The 23,140-nt window shown below is 28.2% G+C and overlaps 1 protein-coding gene across 1 annotated transcript; it reads left to right on the top strand.

Annotated features, from left to right (window-relative positions):
* Positions 1–3,469: 3,469 nt before the first annotated feature.
* Positions 3,470–4,387, top strand: LOC113374699 (sentrin-specific protease-like). Its single transcript, XM_026614673.1, has one exon. The coding sequence runs from the start codon at positions 3,470–3,472 to the stop codon at positions 4,385–4,387; it is 918 nt and encodes a 305-aa protein (XP_026470458.1).
* Positions 4,388–23,140: the final 18,753 nt, after the last annotated feature.

Raw genomic sequence — 23,140 nt, 5'->3', positions numbered from 1 at the left:
TAATGATTGACACTAATAAATGTGTGCATCACGAGTGTTACCATATTACTAATAAACATTATTTAAAATTTTTATATGATATATTTATTTTTACAAGTGCCATCTTGTACAGTAGCAAATAAGTTTTACTTCAATCGCGTGCGAACCTCATGCACTTTTTTCTTTTTTTATATTTATATCAGAATATACAAATAACTTACGTTAAAGTGAAATACCATTTACACCTAGTATATTAATTATCTTCATTTACTTCAATTTACTAGTGTATCTTTAATTTAACACTCCCTGAACACATCGGTATTTTTTCCAACCAACATCTATTTATTAACAAAAAAAAAGAATAATTGATACAACTTGAGCAGTATAAGCATAAACAAATCGCAAGTATAAAATAGTAAAAATTTCCGTCAAACGTCCCTTTCACGTCCCTATTTATAAGTTATTGCTACATTAGCCTTTTTGCAACAATGCAGACATATCTCGTAAATATAAAGAAACGGCTGAAAGGACTCATACCACCTATTTTAAAGCGAAGGAGCTTATCTCGAGCTTTTTTCTGTAAAAAAATCTATTAGTATTAACAATAACGATGCTTTAAAGCATTATATTAACCCCACATTTTTCTTGTTGGAACGCGACGGCTTATACCCCCGAAAGATGTATCTTATTTGAATATCAGAATGAGCTAGGCCAGTGCAGGAGGAGGAAGATATATTTGAAGAAATGTATTAAAAATATAATAACAACTAGCGTAATAAAATGATACAATCTGTTTAATACAGATACAATATTAATAATAATTGAATTAAAAATTATTAACCTAATATCATTTAAACCAGTGATTTCCAAAGCGGTCGTTGCAAGAAAGAGGAAGATGATGGACACTAGGGTTTGTCGGTTTTCAAAAACCGATTTAAAAACCGTTTTTTTTGGCGAAAATTATGGAAGTCGAAAACCGGTTGTTTACCTAAAAAGGTCGGTTTTTACTGTGTACATGGAAAATGACAAATATAACCAAATATAAAATATAGATGAAAGCGTTTTGATTCTTGAAATCATATCGGTTCAATAGCATTTCATATCTTATCAGTCTGCAATGGTTTCCACAAAGGTTTTGTATATCTTAATTTTGATTTTTATACCAGTATATATATTAATTTAAATCAGTCAGTTACGTCTTCTTGAAGTAACTTCCTCTAACTTAAATAAAAGAGTTTTAAACCCTAGAATTCACAAATTAAAGAACAAAAAACTTAGAATTATTATATCTAATATAGCTTTGAAAACAATTAAGCATATTTTGGTCGCAAGTATGAGAGTATTTTCTATTTCAGGAAATTTTGTGAGTAAACAAAGGACACGTCTAAGTAGCAATTCGATAGACGTTCTCAGTTTTTTGAAGTCATATTTTATTAAACAAAAAAACAATTAGAATGCTTAAAATTAATTAATTAAAATTGCTCTGAACAGACAATACCCGAGTTTAGCTTAATTGTTTTTAAAACTATATTTGATAATAACAAGTATGTATTAACATGTATCTAATATTTTTTGATTTTATTTTAATTCAATGATTTTTTTATTTGAAAATGTATTATTTTTATTTATTCGAAAACTTTCCTTTCACTATCATAAAAATATTTTCATTCTAATATGTGAAAATGGTGCATGAATAACGAATAATTATTTTCAAAGTTATTTAATCAAGATAAACTATTATTTTTTAGTTCGACTAATTAAAATTAAAATAATTTTATTTACTATCTATAAAATTGAACAATAAATAAATTCAGTTAAATACTGCTCTAAACTACACTAAATTTGCAGATAAATTACAGGATATTCGAGCAAAAATTGATTTTCTATATAAAATTCGAAAACCGGTTAAAACAGGTTTTTTAGTAAATTTAAAATTCGAAAACCGGTTTTCTGAAATGTCGGTTTTTGTATAAACCCCAGTCCACTCGCATGTTATTGAACATTATTAGAAAAGGGAACAGTTATGGTAATATCTTTTTTTTTTGACATTTGTGCATTTTCTAGGTTAGATTTTTTATTCTATCTAACTGCACAACAACCACCACATGGTTTTTGTTATGACCCAGTAGGATTTTGTTTGAAAAATATATTTATATTTTTTACAAAAAAGACTATGTCTGTAGTAATTTTATCAATACCACAGTTAGTGAGTCTGTAGTATTATTATCAATACCCATTGAGTACAGTTTCAGGGTACATACTCTTTTGCATATTTAAAAAAGAAGGTGCAGAATGAATTTATAGTTATTTATTTATAGCTGTGTTATTCATTGTCAACACCTTGTTGCCTAAATTCAGACGCATATTTCCAAAAGCCAGTTTTCTAATTCATCAGAAACAATAAAATAAAGATGACATTATTTCTTACTATGAGTACTTGGTTGCTCCATTCGGATTTTAATGAATTATTTGAATATATATTAAAAATGAATATACCTGATTGGACTTTAGATCCTTTTTAAATGCAAATGCGCAAGATTGTCAATTATAAAAAATCAATGCAGGTAAATTAAAAATGATGAATTAAATTTAAAATCAGGTGTGGCTACCAACAATGACTACAAAATGATATTCCTACACCCTATCTACAAATTTGGGCTCTCATCATTTCGGAATCAGACCAAAAACTTGAACTTCACTTGACAGACATATATTTTGTTCTGTCATTTAGACAGCTACTATGATGCTGATTCCATGCATTAAAATAAATTTAATAAAAAAATATATAAATGCTACTGAATGTACTTCAAGCACGACTGATGTTAACAAATTCCATTATTTGCTACTGCTCCCAAATTTAATGGAACATAGGTACATACAAATGATGGATTAAAAATAAATTTAAGGGTAGTAGTCCTGACCACCAACAAAGACTGCAAAATGAGATTTCTACATCTTATCAACAAATTTGGGCTCTCATGATTTCGGAATCAGACTAAAAACTTGAACTTCAATTGACAGGTTTATATTTTGTTCTGTCATTTAGACACCTACTATGTTGCTGATTCCATGCATTAAAATAGAAAATATATCAATGATAATAAATGTACTTCAAGCACGACTGATATTACCAAATTCCATAATCTAATGCTAAATTTTCATACTAATCCCAAATTTAATGGAACCTAGCTAATTATGGATAAACCAAAAAATGTGTATTAAAACTAAAAACAAAAGACGTTGACGTTCTAGATCATTTTCAAAAACAAAAGCGTCATGGAACCCATCATGTAAAAAAGTAATATTGGCATTTGAGTATGGTCGGCATATTTTTCTAAATTTATATTTGAAATTTATTAGTACATCTTTATGTGATATAAAATTATTAAGTATACTTGAAAAATTAAAAAAAGTTAGTTGTTTATGATCTTTTTCAAATTGCAAGTTCAAAAGCAAAACCCTGAAGAAAACGATCAGAGCAGTATTAAAGATGAGAGGACGAAAAGAACCGAATGCAAAACCATCCAAAAATGGTAAAGGAGATACAACTGAAGCCATAAATAATAAAACTGGAAGAAAAAGAAATGTGTCACCAGTCACGGATCATACGGAAATGACACCAAATTCTGATGCACAATTTGATGGAAGTCCACAGAAAAAACTAAAAATTAATGATGACAAGTTGCAACCTGAAGTTGTTATTGAAATAATGGAAGGCATTTATTTGGTGAAAGAGGCACCGAATGAGGAGGTTGATGCAAAAATCATTAGGGCCATTGCGAGTTGTGCATTCCACAAACCAATTATAGAAGAATCTGAAATCAATATTTCTGACACTGGTCTTGATTCACTGAATGGAACAAATTGGTTAGAGGACACTGTAATTAATTTATATATGGATTTATTGACACAACGAGGAACTGAACCGGGTCAACTTAAGGTGCATGCCATGAACACCTTTTTTCTGCTAAGCTTACAAGCTCATGGTTACAGTTCTGTTTGTACATGGACCAAAAACGTGGATATATTTACTTATGATTTAATGCCGATTCCAGTTCATGTTAATGGTTTCCATTGGTGTATGCTAATTATTGATTTCACACATAAAAGCATAAAGTATTATGATAGTTTGGATGGTTCCGATCAAGGTGTTCTCGACATGATGGAATCATATTTGAAAGACGAGTCATTGGATAAGAAAAAAATACCACTAGACACAAGTACCTGGACAAAGGAAATTGTTAAGGATATACCTCAGCAAGAGAATGGTTATGACTGTGGAGTCTTTTCTTGTATGTTTGCAGAATATATATGTAGAGGTGCAAAAATCGACTTTAGTCAAAATGATATGGAATATTTTCGGAAGAAAATGCATTTAGAAATAGTCAATGGAAAATTACTAACTTAATGTTTGTTTGTTAGCTTCAAATTTTTGTTTAGATTATTACAAAATCATTAATGTCAGAAAATGTTTTTTCAATATTTATGAATCCTCGGCGACAAATTATTACAATGTAATTTCATAGTTTGTGAATTGTTTTTACTAATAAAATTTTAAAATATATTGATTTCCATGTAAAATTTCATGTAATATACTATTAATTGCACAAATGGTTAAATATACTTGTTTTATTTTTTGATAAATATTTTTTTTTTAATTTCAATAATTATTACAACTGTTAAATAATTAACATCAAGTAATTATGATAAATAATAACATAAATTTAAATAAATAAGAGTGCAAAGGATAGAATTTACATAAAACTAATATCCGTAATATGATGATTTAATATAAAATAGAAGCAAATAATAATAAAAATAAAATTAATAAATAATATAAATAAAATTTCTGATAAATAAATACATAATTATTAAATCTAGTGGTGCATGGCATCGTGTCTTAAGGCAAATTTCTGAAATTTTCTGTAACAAAAATTAAAATTTTTAAAAAAACTTCAAAATTATTTGAAAACATTGAAAAAAAATAGATTTTTGAAAATTTAGAATTTTTTGAAATAATTTGACTTTGTTGAAAAATTAGATTTTATTTAGATTTAGAACTTTTGAAAATTTTGAACTGGTACTGATTACGGAATTTATAAAAATGTAAACAAAATTTGATCCAATTTTCTATGAAATATCATTAATAATTTTTGACAGCAAAATGTCATTTTCTTGGCTTAGACAGTTGCTATTAAAAAACAAAAAAAAATTCATTTTAATGGTTCTATAATAATGATGGGTAGTATTCTGGGAAAAATAGTGTGAGAGATTTCCCATTGCCATTCCACACCGTAGTGCCTGAATTGGGCTATTGTCAATTGGAAACATATTTTGGATCTATATTTTCAAATAAAAATGGTCATCGGTACTGCCCGATGCCAGGTCGTCCAGAGCAGAGTTTGAATACACCAGTCCGTGAGCTTAACCTTTACACCATGAAACACCAATGATCACATATCGATTTTTTTGCAATATTGTATTTATAAATTCTTGTGTTTCATTATATAATACATATCAGTTTATTTTGCATAATATTGGCATTTTTCTTGCCAAATAATGTTGAACAATAGTATAGCTCTATTTATTGGATAGTTGTCAGATAGACAAAAAAACTCTTGTTTTTTTAAATTTTAATTTATTTCATTTTACCTGATAATATAGTGCTAATATAAAAAACAGGTAATATTAAACAATAATAAACAACTAATACAAGTTTTATCACAACAAAAAACAATTCAATATCGAAGTCTAACAATCTGGTTTATCAAATTAATTGCATGGACTGTGATTCAATATATATTGGTGAAACAAGTCAAAATACAACTTCTTTAGCAACGTAAAAATAAATCCAAAAATCATAAACAATTCAAAACTATTGACAAAATATATACATACAACGAAACTCAATATATAATTTTTCAACTACCCATAATTTTTTTAAAAAAAAAAACAAAAAACGTTTTTCCGAAGGACGTTTTATTGACGTTTGCACTTAATTTATTAAAATTCTACAATTATTATGTTAGAGTCTAGTAATTAATATGATCTAATATTTTTAACTTTTCATTCTGCTATAGGAGCCAAAATACTCTTGATAGCAAATATTTCAAAAAGTACAATCTTAATTGCGAAATCTTCGTTTGCATGTATTTGCGGAATATTTACATGTATATATCGGAGAAGTTGGGGGTTGAATTGCTCATTTGACGGCCGATATAAATTACAGGCAATTTTTATTCTATTTTTTAATATCTCCATCCTTAATACATAAATACGGGGCGGCACGCGTAATGGCATTAGAGTTCAGAAAATATATGTAGCGAGATTCAGGTCTCTTTTGGGTAAAGAGCTGGTGCAAAATTGTAATGGTAATACTAATAAAAATAAATACCATATACTAATAGATATGCAAAAAAAATACTTAAAGAACACTGGTCATTAACGATATAAAACTATTTTTTGTTTAGATTTACAGAGTGATCTACCTCTATACAAGTAAATTATTATTAGAAGAATTCGAACATGAAGACTGATCTTCAAAATCAAAGCGACTGAAAGCAATAATGTAAACTTGTTCGAACAAACATACTTTACCTACATCCGTATAGCTTTACCTACATCAGTATAGTTTAGCTGTTATGACGACTATCACTACTGTACCCTGGCACAACCGTACCCAGTCTTCCCTATCTGTAAAGTCATTTCAAACACCAAAATTTTTTTAGGTGCAGATTTGAAATTTATAGAAGCAAAATACTCAAAAAAAAGGTGTACAGTACTGTCCATATACTACTATTTTATTTGTCCCATATCTTCTATTGCGATTTGACTACCAGCCACCCTACCAATGTTTTAAATATGCATGTGTATATAAAATATATTTGTGTATGAATATATAAAATATATTCATTTGTGTGTAATACATGGAGCGAGTCAGTTCAGTTCGGTACATCACTTGATGTTTTGTGATATTATTATTTTCGAAGATTGATCTGAGGCAATCTTTCATAGGATTTTCCTGTTCGCATTTTCTAATGATAAGATGTGATTTTTTGCCGTTGAAATGCTAAGAGGTGAATCAGGAATAAAACCTTAAGATATCATTTATATTATTAAATCACTGTTATGATAAATATTTGCTACCCATAGTCTTTTTTAAAAATTTCTTATGTCGGTTATTACATTATAAAATAATTCCGACTAGAATAAAAAAATTGTTTTACAAGGAAAACATTAGGTCCATTCGTCTTCGATTTTGTTAAAACTTCATATGAGGAGAAAGTTGATAGGCAAGACGAGTTCCTTGAAATATTAAAGACCCATGAAAAAAAGTTTAATTGAAATAATTTTTAACAATTATAAAATAGATAGAGAGCACTACTAGTTAAAAACTAGATTGCACACAGCAACAACAATATTGTGCAAATCTAGTAATTTTTTTAATAAAATGCTACTAAAATGAATAAATCTCTAAGTGATTGATTCGAATAATTCTGATTGAAATCTAATAAAGAGGGGGGCGGAAAATTGAAAAAAAAGCCAGAAAAGCGGAAAAATCGTTTTTCACATGCAGCGTCATCTCTGATACTTAGCATGCACTACAAACTAATATTTTTTGTTTGACTGCTACTCATTTATTTGGCTATTCATTGTTATCTGCTCAGTTAATTTTATGTGACAAACCGGCATTGTGTTCACTGTGAAATTATGCACAAAAAGTAAAAAAATAAGTTATTTGTTTCGTATTCCAATTGGAAACCATTAAATCAATCACGTATATTGTGCAATTTTTTTTATTCAATTTCAACAGCAGGCAATTTTTTTTTCAACTTTTAATCACCAAACGAACGAAGTTTGCCCGGCTCGCTAGTTTTTAATACATTTTACAAAAATATCTTTTATGACTAGTAAAAAAAATTCTCATGAGTCTAGATGCTATTTTCTGTATAGTCACACCAAGATTTTTTTAAATCCGGCTCTGCTCTTCCTGCACAATTATTATTATTCTCCCGAATACGTATCGGTTTATATGTATATATTTCGTCGTATATTATATAAAAATGTTAAGTCCCGAAATCGCGGTTGAACTCAACGCGCGAATTAATCAAATCGCGCGAGCACTAAGATGCTAATATTCGTGGTATATCTTCGCTTATAATTTATTACGGCTATATATTACCGAAAATCGCATCAAGTAGCTGTATTCTAGTATAGATAATGATATTTTTAGTCAGTTTGATTAAAAATATGATAAATACATATACGTTAATGTTGACACTGATGATGCATGGCGTGGAATACACTATATTTCACATTTAGAACTAATATTTATTTATATAATACTGATAGTAAGAATTATAAATAGATATTCATTATTTGAAATATAGATTTGCAATAGATTGCTAATTGTTTCAAATAGATAATCAATGTAATTGTCAACTTTAAAATCGTTAGGTCAGTTTTTGGCTTTAAATCCAATACAAATTTAATTTGTACTATTAATATCATTATGACATATCTGCAAATTTTTTTCCAACGGAAAAATGGAATGGAATGCCAATCCAGTAATTGGACGTCTGCTAATGATACAAATTAAATGTTTTTGAAATATATTCATAAAGTTGTTGTATTAAATTTTTTATGTGATTCTCATTTCAAATTGTGGCAATATATTTTCCGTTTTCTTCTATTCGAATTTTCAAATTATTTATCTTTTACATTTGGCTATATTTGTCATTTTCCTACTAAAGACTTTTTCTACTAAAAAAACGGATTTCGAATTTCATAATTTTCACCAAAAAACCGGTTTTTGAAAACCGACAAATCCTAGTTGTAACGCAATTGGTTTGATTTTCACAGTATAATTGCTAAAAATCAAATTGGACCTTTGTGCCCCAACCTACCCTACATACCACAGTTGATTTGACTATAATTTGCTTCTAACCATTACTTTTCCAAGTATTTTCTTAAATTGTAATTTATCGACTTTTCTATTTTATGGCTTTCTTTTGCCAACTCTTATACGATAAGCTTATAGTTTGTGTGGTAATTCTGAAGTATTGTCCAATACATATACGAATTTTTTTACTTGATTTATAGAACCATTAAGTATAAGCAATTTAAAAGAAACTAAGTTGTTCACGTCTATAAAAAAATAAATTTATGGTATTGAATATTTACTACACACACGCGAATAGAAATATTACTACGTAGCCAATTTGTTTTAGTATGGTACAAATAATCTTAAGGAAAATTGCATGAATTTTAAGAGCTGTGGTAATAATCGACTTAATTAATAACTATAGAGATTTAAAAACTTTCTAAATTGTTATAATAAAATTGTGATGCGATCCACAGAGTGTGTTACTGTAGTGCACTGACTCATGGAAACTTGTTCGAACAAACATACTTTACCTTTCTTAGGACCCTATCTCAAAATCAGCGCAGTTTAGCTATTATGACGACTGTCACTACCGTGCCCTGGCACAACCGTACCCAGCCTCCCCAACTACATATATTTTAAACTATAAAATAATTTTGAAGAAGTTTATGTAAAAAACTTTACATTGTAATAAAACACGGATATTACCATGTTTTATAAAGCACTTCCAATCGACAAAATCCAATATTAACAAAATGCTCCAATTTATGTAGTCATGCTACCCCTTTGCCAGTAGATCCAATATATATATGTGGAGTCCTCTAATAAGACGAATCTTACAAATGGGGCGTCTGTAGACAAACAATTTATCCGTTAAATTCCCTTAAATCAATCAAATCAAATCAGATCACTAGACAACCCCTTCGCCTCTAATAGATACAAAGGATACACTCGGACACGTACCAAATCGCAAATGGAACAGAAATTTCGAAATGGCAATGATGGCAAAAGTAAGGTCGGGGGTAGAAGTTAATAAATCAAGTGCTAAACAAATGTAAACAGAACTAAATAAATACAAAAAAATTACTTTATTGTTTTTGTTGTAGATTCAAGACGTTTTGTAAAATATCAAAACTTTGTAAAATATGGGGTTTACTCAAAATTTTGGTTAGTTTTTGAAAATTTGAAGATTTTGAAATAATGTGTTTTCAAAAGATATGCTTTATTTTTTCCAATAGGTGCATTATATTTTCAATAAATAAAAACCTGCTTCTTATGTTAAAATTTTTAAATTTACGCAAAAATATTATTTTTTAATTAAACCATATGAAATCTAAATTACACAGTTCCGAAAATTTTAATATGTACTAACAAATTTCTAAATTCTTTCATATGTAGGAATAAAAATGACCTAATTGTATAACAATCCAAATAAATAGATAAAAAATATTTTACAATATTTGAAATATAAACGATATTAAGAAAATACTAGTAGTTCATACACTGAATTTATAAAGAATTGAGACTGCACTTGCCTCTCTTGATGGTCAAAAATTGAGAATAGCTCAATTAATAATAATTTGAGTATGTTTATTTAAAGAGTGAAATAGTGAGTTGTCAACCGCAAGTATAATAAATAAAAATATTCTGAAGTAAAACTTCTTTAGAAGCGACTAGAGTGTAAATCCGTACAAATGCAACGGAAGTCTGTTACGCCCGAACTGTTCGTCATTCGCTCTGGATGAGATAATTTCTATACGGGTCGATTGTGATTAGTCGTCGTGTATGTGAATAGAGATCTGTCGTTGTATGCGTACCGGCATCAACATTGTATGCGTACCGATATCAACAAGGGAATCGGCATAGATAAATAAACATTTTAAAGTTACATCGTAGTACAAATCTTGATTTAATGAAAAATGCCTGAATCAGAAGAATATTTTACCTTGTTCTTTGAAAATAATAAAACAAATTAAACATTTTTGCCGTGTACTAAACTTAAGTTTATCGATTAGAAATTATTTCTATATTATTCGTAGTTTCTGTAAATATTTGAAGTTATTAAAATGGATGGCAAGACCGATGTTACAGCAGTTCAAAGACTGAGATTATATCGCCAGCGAAAAAAAAAAAAATACAAGCAGCCAATGAATGTATGTTATTTTAATTACATGAAGTTCTTCAAACACAATTACATGACGAGTGAAGTTGCGTAAACAATATTTGTTTAGACGTTGTTTAACATAATCCACTGTGTGAACAAATATTATAAAAATTTATTAATTAGCAATTACTTCATTTATCTAATGAAGGTTTATTTCTAAATGCTAATTACAATGACAAACCGATCATGTCATATTTGAAGTGTGACTTTAATTACATTATTGTTTTTAAATATTATACATATTTTTAATGCTATTATAAATATATAATTTATAATTTATCATATAAATGTGTAAAATGTTTGACACTGATAAATGTGTGCATCACGAGTGTTACCATATTACTAATAAACAATATGCAAAATTGTTATATGATGTATTTATTTTTACTTAAATGTCATCTTGTACAGTAACAAATAAGTTTTACTTCAACCGCGTGTGAACCTTACGCGCACTGTTTTATTATGAACAATTATTGTATCTGGTCCTTCTAAAAGGATAAGTTGCTAAGATCAGTTGTATTAAAGATAAAATTAAACATTGTCAAATAATCAATAAAATTTCTTGCCATGGTGAAACATATTTTGAACCTACATACTTTCTTCCCTTACCTACCCTGTTTTAAAACCACCCCTAGTCCCAAGAATTCGTCATTTTCTTCTCGAAGAGACGGATACATCGGAAATTGACCCTTTTGCGGAACGTTTATATATTGAATAAATTTGATGGTCGGTTTCCTGACTGTATCTTTTGGGAAAAACGAACGAATGGGCGTCGTAAAAATCTATTATTCGACGACCTATAAAATTCGTGATGGCCCATTACCGTTCTGGTTGACCGTATATAAATGGCCTCGGTGAAAAATTGATGGATTGAGAAGAAGGAAATATGAAATTATTTGAAGGAATTTTTTGATTTAAGTATTTTATGTATTGATCACTTATCTTATGATTTATGATTTAATTTTGTAGTAGTTATTCGTAGTGAAGAAGTAACTAGTAAGATCTGGAACGAAGATGTTTTATATCGTATTACACAAAATCTTTTTACAAATAGATTTTTAAACGTTGTTGCTATCTTACTACCTGGATAGTTTTGGAATGTGGTGCAAGAGACATATTTTTTATATGAAGATAAAGTGAATAGACAAGGTAACAAATGAAGAATTTCAGAGAAGAGTGGGCAAAGAAAGGACTCTACTGATCACGATCATTAAAAGGAATGAGAACTGGATCAAACCCATTCTGCAAAAAGAGTGCATTCAACATGACGTCGTCGAAGGTAAAAAATAAGGACTGAAAGGATTGGGAAGAAGAAGAATGCAGATGGTTGATGACTGTCGCGAGAAGAGAAAATACATGGAACTGAAAACAAGAGCACAGGACCAGAAAGTATGGAAGCTGAATTAAGGAGAGAAAAATCTATATAAGTGTATAACGAGAAAAGAGAAACAAAAACCATTAAGTGGTGCTCTAATACCATAAAACTGACTTTGGACACACTACTATTTATTATTCTTATTGATATTATAAACAACAATATTCTAACTAGAATTAATTATAATTCAAAAGAATGGAATTAAAGAGATCTCTAAAACATAATTGAAATGCTTTAATTGTCGTAGTTCTGGCCATTTATTCACATACAGTGATGATGAAAAAATCGATGCACGATATTAATTTTTAAAATATTTTTTGAGCATAATACTATGAATTTTTCCAAGATTTTATTTATAAATTTCAAAATCAAATTCACTTATTCTTAATTCACTCAACTGATCTTCATCAGTCGAATAATAATACTCAAAAGTTAGAAGTTTTTTTTATTGAAAAAATGAAATGTAACATGTAGTGAAAAAATGTTCATGATGATATAGCTAAACTTATTTTTCGAATAAATAGTATAATAAATCGTAAAGGATAACAAAATTATTTATATTACATAGAAAAATTTTCATCTTTATTAATAATAATTAAAAATTTAAATTTACTCATCAAATCCATACGTAAATGACCTATTTTTAAGTTCTCCCAATATATTATTAATAATAATATTTAATTAATAATAATTAATATTTTATTAATTACAAGATTTAAACAGCTTTTTTAGACGTTCAGTATAAAAATGAATAGGATCATCTATATAATACATTTAATTATAAAACAGTACAAATAAATAAGAATTAAAATTTTTTCGAACATTCCAGCAACATGTTGAAACAAAAAATTGACAGATATTTTTTCTGTATTAGACTTCTTAAAACCCCAATATTTTAAATAATGTTAATTTTTAAATTATAGAGTTTTACAATGTTCAAACATGTAAAAAACAGTATTATAAATTAATATTTGCGCATTGAATCTACTCTTGGTTAATTAAATACCTAACTTATATTTATTTACACAAAGTATTAAATAAGATAAAAAAAATTGTTTAATTACAATGTTACGAATAATGTTTCGAAAGTCTCTAAAGTTTCTCATAGTTAATGCTTTGAGATTGAATAACATCAATTTAAATTATCATGTAAATTATCTAATAATATTTGAAATAGTCATATTTTTTATGTGAAAAAATTAGTATGGAAACCTAAACAAATGTTAAGCATTCTCAACATCTTGTAATTAAAAAAATGTAAAAAATAAAAAAAATATTTTAAAATATCTATTATTCGTATAAAACAAAATGTGTTGGTGTTGTTTAAATGTTACAAAAAACTAAACTTTCTATCGCACCCCTACTCAAATTGATATGAGAGCTTTTTTACAATATATATATATATATATATATATATATTATGGATACATGTATATATAAAAACGTTGGCCGCAGAACAAATAGGGAAATACCAAATAACAAACGACCGGTCGAAAGGTCAACACATCTCAGCGAAATTTGAAAAATTGATTCAATTTCGGTTTGAAAACACCATGATGGCAGTGCTGGATAGAAATAAGTATCATTTCTATTCCAAAGTAGCATAGGGAAAAAAATCCACGTACAGGAAAGTGAAAAAAATAGTTTTAGTAGATTAAAGTCATTTAAAAATCAATAGTAATGAGGTTTACCTGATAATTAATAACAACAAAAAATTTTGATTATTGCTGAAAATATTCAGAAAATTTTAATTATTGTTTAAACTCACAAGCCTTTATAATTAGCAGTTTGAAATATGATTTTACGCACATGTTTATTATAAAAGTTTTGGCCCTAATTAATTTTTTCTTAACATTTAATGTTGTGAAAATCTACAAAGACTAAAAAGTTTATAGGTTTTGTCGGTACTTACATTAGTAAACATATGTAGTTCAAAGTATTTTCATTTTATTTATTACTTCACTAATTTAGATTTTCATTAAGGGGGTATTCTACTGTAGAGTCATAAATTTCGCCCGGTTTTTGAAGCGCTGTATAAAGGAAAAAAATAATATTTTTACTATCGATTTTTTTATCATTTGTTTATTGATATTTTATTGCTACATAAAAAAAATATTATTAAAAAAAAATTAAAATTCACAAAGTTATGAGCAATCAAAGTGGGGGTTCCCAAAGAAAGAGGGTGTCCTGGCGTACATGATTCCAACCCTCCTGGTGATTTGAAACATAAAAAATAGATGGATTCTTAATTATAATAGATGCCGCTATCGTATGAACCTTGGATAAGTTAAACAAAAATTTTTTGTTTGAATGGCGGCAGTTTGAAAAAAAAAATTTTTTTTCATGTTTTTTTAACAATTCCGAATTTTTTAAAAATACTAAATAAAAAGTTATAGTTTTGGGCAAGGTCCATACGATAAAGCGATGTATAGAGAAGATTCTCTTCAAATTTGAAGTAAATCGGTTCATTAGAACTCGAGATATCCTTACCGCCAGCTCGAAAAAAGTAGTTCCGAGAAAAACGCGTTCAAAGTTTTGAGACAAGTCGGACCCGAACCGAGGCCACGTCACTAAAACGGATATAACTCAGGAAATAATAGTAATTTTAAAAAATCCTTTTAATGACATATTTTTGAATAACTAAACTTTGAAAATATAAAAAAAAAATTTTTCGATTTTTTCAAAATTCTACAGTAGAATACCCCCTTAACTTACAATTCTTATGAATGTACAATTTGAGGTTTAGTGATGAACAAAAAAAAATTTGGTTTCTAAAGTAGTAGACACATCATACCAGAAAATAAATGATTCTTTTGTAATACCTTTGGTTCATTTTTATATTTTAAAATCCAAAACTCATGAACAGTTGGTACAGATTACAACGATTGTGATACAACCTATATTGGAAAAAGTTACCAATAATATGAATTAATAAACACTATCTATTATTTAATCAACCCTAAACGATCTAAAACCACCTTTTTAAGCACATTTCTTTCCTAAATCACACCTTTATTATTAATCATCCAACCATTCTTTATATAAAAAGTTGACCTTTGACGATTTGCAGAATCTTATTTCATCTTCAACGAATGTAAACGGTGTATTTTTTTTTACTTTTCTATAAAAATATTAACTTTATAAATTTTGGTAAGGCTGATCTATTTCCTTAATTCCTGATATTCTGCAATCATGATAAAATACTCATAAATAATCTAATATTCTAATATTTAGTTTATTCGACACTTAAGTAGGTTTCTAACCTAACATTTTATAATTTTTGGTTTGGTTTGTTTGTTTGTTTTTCAAATTATTTGTGTTTTTTCTGGTTGGCAGGTATAGATAGTACAAAAATTTACGTAATTTTCATGTAAATGAATAATGAGACATATTGTTCTTAAAACAGTACAATTTTAAATAAATTAATATTAAATATATATATATATATATAATTTATATCGATATATCATCCACCCCTGTCTTCTGTTTCGGTTTTTAAATTCGCAAAACACGAATCACTAGAAAAATTCTAAAAAATAAATAAATCGGTATCTCGGCAATACGTAGCCAGTTGCATTTTTCAACCCCCGGCCAGTCGTGTATTTTTCAGAAACGTGTACGGAAACTACCCCAACTTCTCAATTCTTATTAGACGTGAATAAATTGGACAGATTACTAGAATGCGGACTATTCTGGGCGATGTATCGGACTTCAAAATATTCCACCCCTAGTGAGAGGGATTTTTCAGTTTATATAATTCAATTTATTCGACCCGTGATTTTGTGGGATGTTTTGAAAATCTATGTTAAGTGAGGTGAAGGAAGAATTATTTGTATCGGTGTATTGGCTATTAAGGAAACGATATATTTTTTGGTATTTGATATTAATTATATTAGTGGTAATGAGAAATAATAGATGATCAAAATGATAGTAATAGTAGCATAAATAATAAAAAAATATTAATAAAAAAATTCTAGTCGTAATAATATTATTAATAAAAAGATTCAGAAGAATAATAATAATAAGATTAATATTGAGAATAATATTAAAAATAATATTGAGAATAACAATAATAAGAATGACAATAAAAATAAAATTTTTAGTAAAATTAGTAACACAATCCAAATTATAATATCCAAAATAATGTCAAAAAGATAATAACAATAATACGCAAAATACAGCAAGTAATACTTATAATAACAGTATTAACTAGTGTGGTGCATGGCATCGTGCCTTAAGGTAAATTGCTGGAACTTCCCGCATCATAATTAAAAATCTTGGTACGAAACCCAAAAAAAAATACACAAATTGTGTACAAATCTCTATAAAATATCTGATAACTTGATGTACATATGTCCAATAAACATTTTTGACCGCCAAATGACTTTTTTTTAACTTATTTTTATTGAGAGTCCATAACCGCTAGACCTGCCTTCTCAAAAATTTGATTGGTTCATCTTATCAATACAAGTAAAATGTTTTTTGAATTATCAAAATCGGACGCTCCGCTCTCTTAAAAACTGAGTTACCATTTTTGGCACTTTTTGCCCCGTATCTTTGGAACGGCTAAACCTGCCTTCGCCAAAAACTAATCAGCACGTCTCCTTATCAATACGAATCGAATGTTTTTTGAATTATTCAAATCGGTTGATCGGTGTTCCCGAAATCGTTGACGAAAAATTGTATCCGCACACACAAATACTTTCACACACACACACATACATCCATTTTTTCTAAGGTATGCCAAACTATTCAGAAACCATTGAAACGTAAAGATATATAAAAAAATTCATTTTTGATTATTATAACTTGCCCTACGGGAAGTTAATAATAGGAATAGTAGTAATTATAATTGTATTATTATTAATAATAATATTGGTAATTGTAATATAGTAATACTTGTTATCATAATAGTTAAACAAGGTGTAAGCGGTATTTTGTCTTATGAGAAATTTTAAAAACGTGTGCAATAGATAAAGTTCACGATTTCAACATTAAATAGTTTTTTTTATAATTTAATTGCTTTTTACAGGCCTATAATATTTGTAAGGTTTGTTACGATTGTGAACTTTCTTTACCATCATACAAAAATTCATCAAAATTGACAAAAAAATAACATAGATTATAAGAAAATGGTCGGATGATATTTGTCAAAAACTAATCAGCATGATTCTCAAGTGATATAATACAAATATCTTTCAAATATCTTTAGTGATTTTTATAATAGAGATATCTTTCCAATGGTTTTAAAATTTTCAAAGTCGGTTCAGGATATTATGCAAACATGCGGCAGAAAAATTCTGCAGTTTTTTTTGTTTTTGTCACAATATGAGTCCAAGTTTCATCAAAAATGTCATATTTTGGCTTATTGTCAAATTATTTAGAATGATTTGAATCCACTGAAGATGGCCAATTTTTTTTATCAGTTTTAGCGTCCATAATTCTTACGTTTGTAATTCATTCAACAAATATAAACAAAAGCTGTCTTGAGGTCACCCAAACTCATTTCCTTGAAAATTTGTCCAAAATACTACCAAGACGAGACTAAAAAAGAAATACGTCTGAATTCTGTCATTGGCAAAATTACTATTTTTATTCTATGGTACCACCGTTTGGCATGTATCTATTTATTTATATAAATAATATAATCTGCATATCATCGTAAACACTGAGACAAATACCTGAAATATTTTCAATTCTCCATCGAGAAATGGATATGTGCCTCCACTTTCCAAATGTATTTCTAGATTTAATATGTCATACGGCGTTAGGGTAACATTTGTCGTAATAGAAATTCCGAATGTTATTTTTTCGTATTTCTCATCCCTTATGCGTTCGACTCGAAATGCGCGATTCATGTGTACTTAATATTGTAATACCTGTCATTTTTTGATTCTTCATATACGATGGAAAAAGACAGAGAAATTACCTTTTATTCTGTATTATCTGCATGACGATGCGAGTATTTTTGGAGTATGCGATTTGTGTCTCCAAGAATTAGTATCACCTATGGTATATGATCACGTGATAAAAGTCGAACCTGATTCTACAGAATTATCTATTTAGTAATGGTAAAAAAGTAATAATATGGAGAAACATAGTTTGGTAAATATGTATACTAAGTAGTAGTTTTGGAACAGAGTTAACAGTAAAACAAATGTCGAAGTTATTGCTGCAGAAACAGTAATTATTCCCATTATGTCTTGTCTGTACCAATCCTCAAGTTGTGGCGTCGACTTGTACAAATCACTTGTACGAGCAACTACAAGATCCAAGTTCAAACCCCACCTTGGGAACCGACCTGATTAGTTTTTGGTGAAGATCGACAGGGCCGTTTTTTTGTAATAAAGTGTTAAAAAAAATTTCACGATTTTTGTAATTTTTTTTTTTGCGTTAGGTATCATAGTCTTATAGATCATACTAAAATATTACAGTCTTACGACAAGTCGTTTAATTTTAATAGTTTGTGAAAATTTGCAAGAATTAGTATCGTTTTTTGGCGTTCGTCAAAATTAGAAATTACATCGACGTTTGCTCAAAAATGACTGAACCGATTTCAAAAATTTAAAAGCCATTTGATGTATGTCAATGAGGACTATCGCTTGTCAGGTTTGTGCGACGATCTGCCAAGCCGTTTCTTTGTAATTTGGAAAAACTTTTTGTCTATATTTAAGCTCATACTACCGAATCGATATAAAAAATCAAAAACTGTTCGAAAGATACAAGTTGGGAATGATACTGATTAGTTTTAGGTGAAAATCTACCAAGCCGTTTCTTGTAATTAACTGTTGAAAAAAAAATTTAAGCCGATTTTTATGGAACTTTTTTTGGCGATATATATCACGGTCTTATAGAACTTATTAAAATATTACAAGTAGTTTAATTTTAAAAATTCATAAAAGTTTAAGAAAATGAGTAGTTTTTTGACGTTTGTTAAAATTAAAATTAGATGATTTACTTGGTATAACAACAGAGTACTTGGTCCTAATAAACATACTTAACCATTGAAGTCCTACGGAAACTGGTTAAATTATGAAAGTTATTGATTTTTGAAAATTTGCCTTTATAATAAACTCCGAGCTAACGTGTTCGTTCCTTTTCAATAATGTGTAATAAATCCACTCGGAATACTTTTAATGACTCATAAATTAATTCATTTTTTGTTGATTAATTCGATTATTTAAATATATCGGGAAGTTCATGTAACTTGCCTCAAGGCAAAATACCAAACCAACTAGTTATATTTTAATTATTGAATATCTTTTGCGACAGATTATAATTTAAGATGTAAAACAAAGAGAAAGAAATAAAATATATTTTTGAAACAATTTTTGTGACCCACCTCGATCAATTACAAATAAAATCTTCCATACAAAATTGTGTATATAAACACGTTTCCTCCTCATTGTTCGCTCGAATGTGTATACGTACAATTCTCTTATTGATATTTCCCTTCAGAAAAATATGCATACATAATACATCTTGATAATAATATTGAAAGCTATAGCGGGTTAGGATTTATTACATCCGAAGTTCAGGAATATTATTTTTTTCTCCTGTATCGTGAACGCCCGACCGCCCGCAATGACATATGCATATGCGAAATTGATGTATTCATATGCATGGAGTTCGGTTTTTTGGCAATGAAATTTATCTGAGGGTGGTTTTAGTACGAAATAACAAAAGATATCGATAGCAATAAAGTAATAGAATATTTTTGATTATATTTTGGAATTTCACAAATACAAAATTAAAAATCTTTTATTTTTTTGTATAAAGAAAAGTACCTATAGGTTTAAATCGAATCTTCGCAATTTCTTAAAAAATCTAATTACAAATACTCATTAAATATCTGATAAGGTTACGAGTATATTTATTTAAAACTATACGATATGAATAAGAAATTGTCCTAATACAATGAATTATATAATAATATAAAAATTATATAATATGCAAACCGTAAAAAGTTTTGGAACGTAGTTACTATTTTGTCGAATTCAATATATAAGTATTTTTTTTTTTAGGTAAAAGTACAAAATTCAAATAATTATTTCATCAACTTAAAAATAATATAATATAAAGTGGAAATATGGATTCAATATGCTAAAATTAATTAAATAAATTTAAAAATTAATAAGATTGATGTAATTTAAGAAAAACCTAATTTGCTTGTTCATTTTTAGTATTATATTATTATTACTGTTACTAGTATTATTACTATTATTAGTATTATATTATTATTATACGTATAAGGTAGAGCAAAGGTTAAAGGTTTGCGAGTGAAAAAATCCACCACAAATATCTTAAAAAAACAAATATTTTTACGAATTTTTTAAACAACAGTATTTGAAAGTAGAGAGGTAAAACTTGTTTAATTATCCATCACCTTGATTCCAACGTCATTGCTATTGGGAATCTTTACCCTGGCAAAGGTGTAAACAATAAAAAATAGTGAATAAAAAGTAAATTCAGTTGAAAAAAGATGAATTAAACAGTTATTCCAAGTTTGCTGCAGAATATTTTTGATGCAATTTCAGATCTAGGTTATCTCTAAATAATGTACCTGTTATTTCGTAAAATCCCTTTAAAATAGAAAAATAAAAATATGACCTGTTTGCCCACTAGCCGTCCTAATTTACCACCCCGCCAATGATGTAGGAAAGACCAACTAACAAATTATTGAAAAACAGCAAAAAAAAACATTTTACAAAGATAAATTAGATGGAAGTTTTACCGAACATAGTCAGATAGTTATTTGTTTGCCATATGTTATTTGTTGTGATACAATTAGCTTGATTTTCACAATATAATTGCTCGAATCAAATTGGACCTTTATTCCCTGCGCTACCCTAATAATTTTCTCCATATATGTTTCTAGGAAAAATACTAACAGCAGTCCTATAATAGCAATTTAGAAATTAGAAATAACCGATTTTACTATACTTATTCATTTTCCCACTAGAATATAATGTTGAGTGAAATTTTCCAAAAACATTAACTTTCAAAGATTGTTTCATTATTCAAAATTTATGAAACAACTGAACTTTTTCTGAACTTTCACAAAAAAGTATAATTCAAGATAATTGCAAAAAATTAAATATTACAAATAAAGGTATTTTCCAAAAATTCACTGAACTAATCTATTCTAATGTTTGCATTTTTGTAGATTTTTACAGGTTCATTAAATTTAATCATTATAGATCTCAGTGCTTCTAAAGGCAAATTTTTCAATCCCTTACATTGAATGAAACATGAAATGCCTTATGAAGATGAAATGGAATTAAATTTTCTATATATTTGTAAATATGTCATTTAAAATTATACTAACTAAAAATATGTATAACTTCTTTTCTAACTAAGTACATAAACATTAACACTTAAAGGTCGATTCACATTCATGAAGATGAATATTTACAGGCTTAAAAAATACTAAAAGCATCAAATACTATTAAAAAATATTATGTAAATTTATATATTTAATGAAGTTTTATTGTAGTAACAAAGTATATTTAACAAAGCTTTAAATCATGTTTATCTATTTTTTTTTTGAATAATTTAAGAAAACTTGGTGGAAGCAGATTTGACCCGTCCGCTAAGTGTTAACATTGAAAATTATGATGATTCAAATTATTTTACTAGAAATAGTAAAAAAACAAAGATCATCAATCAGCATCTGATCTGTGTGTATAAATAATATTAATTCTTACCATTATCATATAGAAACAAATCTACGCATATTTATAAGTAGGTTAAATAATCTTCCAGCTCCAGAAAAAATATCTACAAAAACGCTTGTTCGAGATCGCTTAAGTGGCCGAACGTATGCGTACGTCGTTTTCTTCGCGAATGTGTCTATATATGAACGCGAACATGGAAAATAACAATATATTTTGACGGTTTATATTCAGAATATCCCGACTTGTATTTTGCATAGTCTTTTGCTACCACCCCCGTCCTTCCAGGGGTAAAAGATTTCCAGCCCTTCCCGCGGCGGGAGGCGCTCCTTTCGCGCTTCTACGATATGACGCAACTGCACAACAACGTATTCTTTGAGGGAAAACGGAGGGAAATGTCATAAGAAAAATTAACTAGTAATAGAATGAAATTGTGTGATTTAAAGAACATTGTTGATACTTCAGAACTGACTTTGTTAAAGTTTCTTGATCTATAGATTCAGCGTATTTTCAATGTGAATCGATTTGTTATTGAATCATCAAAATTGGTCCAGCTTTGGAACACTTGTATGATGCTAATAAACAAGCACATTGGGCACTTTTGGTGTCTTGGCAATTTCTATTGATTCGAAAACTCATTTAAGAAATAATAAATTCTTTTAGAGACTTCAGATAGATTTGTCACCATGTACTGATCTATTTATTACCTTCGTAATATAACACTTTCTTTCTTCGTAACAAATGTGTCTATGAACCTACACATAGATTGATCAAGAGCTTTGGAAACTTGTATATGTACTATGTATGTAAGCAAAATAATTAAAAGCACCAAGTAAAACCAAGTGCAATCATGTAAAACATTTGGCAAAATTTTCAAAAAGTCTACAACAAACTATCCTTATTTTTATTGAAAATTCTAATGTAGTAAATAAAAAATATGAAGGGTGCTCTGTCCTAAGACAGGTCCGTCAGCTGAGTTAAAATCCAACTCGCATCTGGTACATCTTTTTTAAGACTGCCAACTCAGAGCAAAGATACAAAAGTTTGGACATCAGATCTATAAA

The sequence above is a fragment of the Ctenocephalides felis genome, unplaced genomic scaffold, assembly GCF_003426905.1.
Source record: "Ctenocephalides felis isolate EL2017-DRISC unplaced genomic scaffold, ASM342690v1 CF-g0.4_SCAFFOLD_01886, whole genome shotgun sequence".
Lineage (NCBI taxonomy): Eukaryota > Metazoa > Arthropoda > Insecta > Siphonaptera > Pulicidae > Ctenocephalides > Ctenocephalides felis.
The sequence above is the reverse complement of the archived record's forward strand: the minus strand, read 5'-3'. Positions and strand labels throughout refer to the sequence as shown.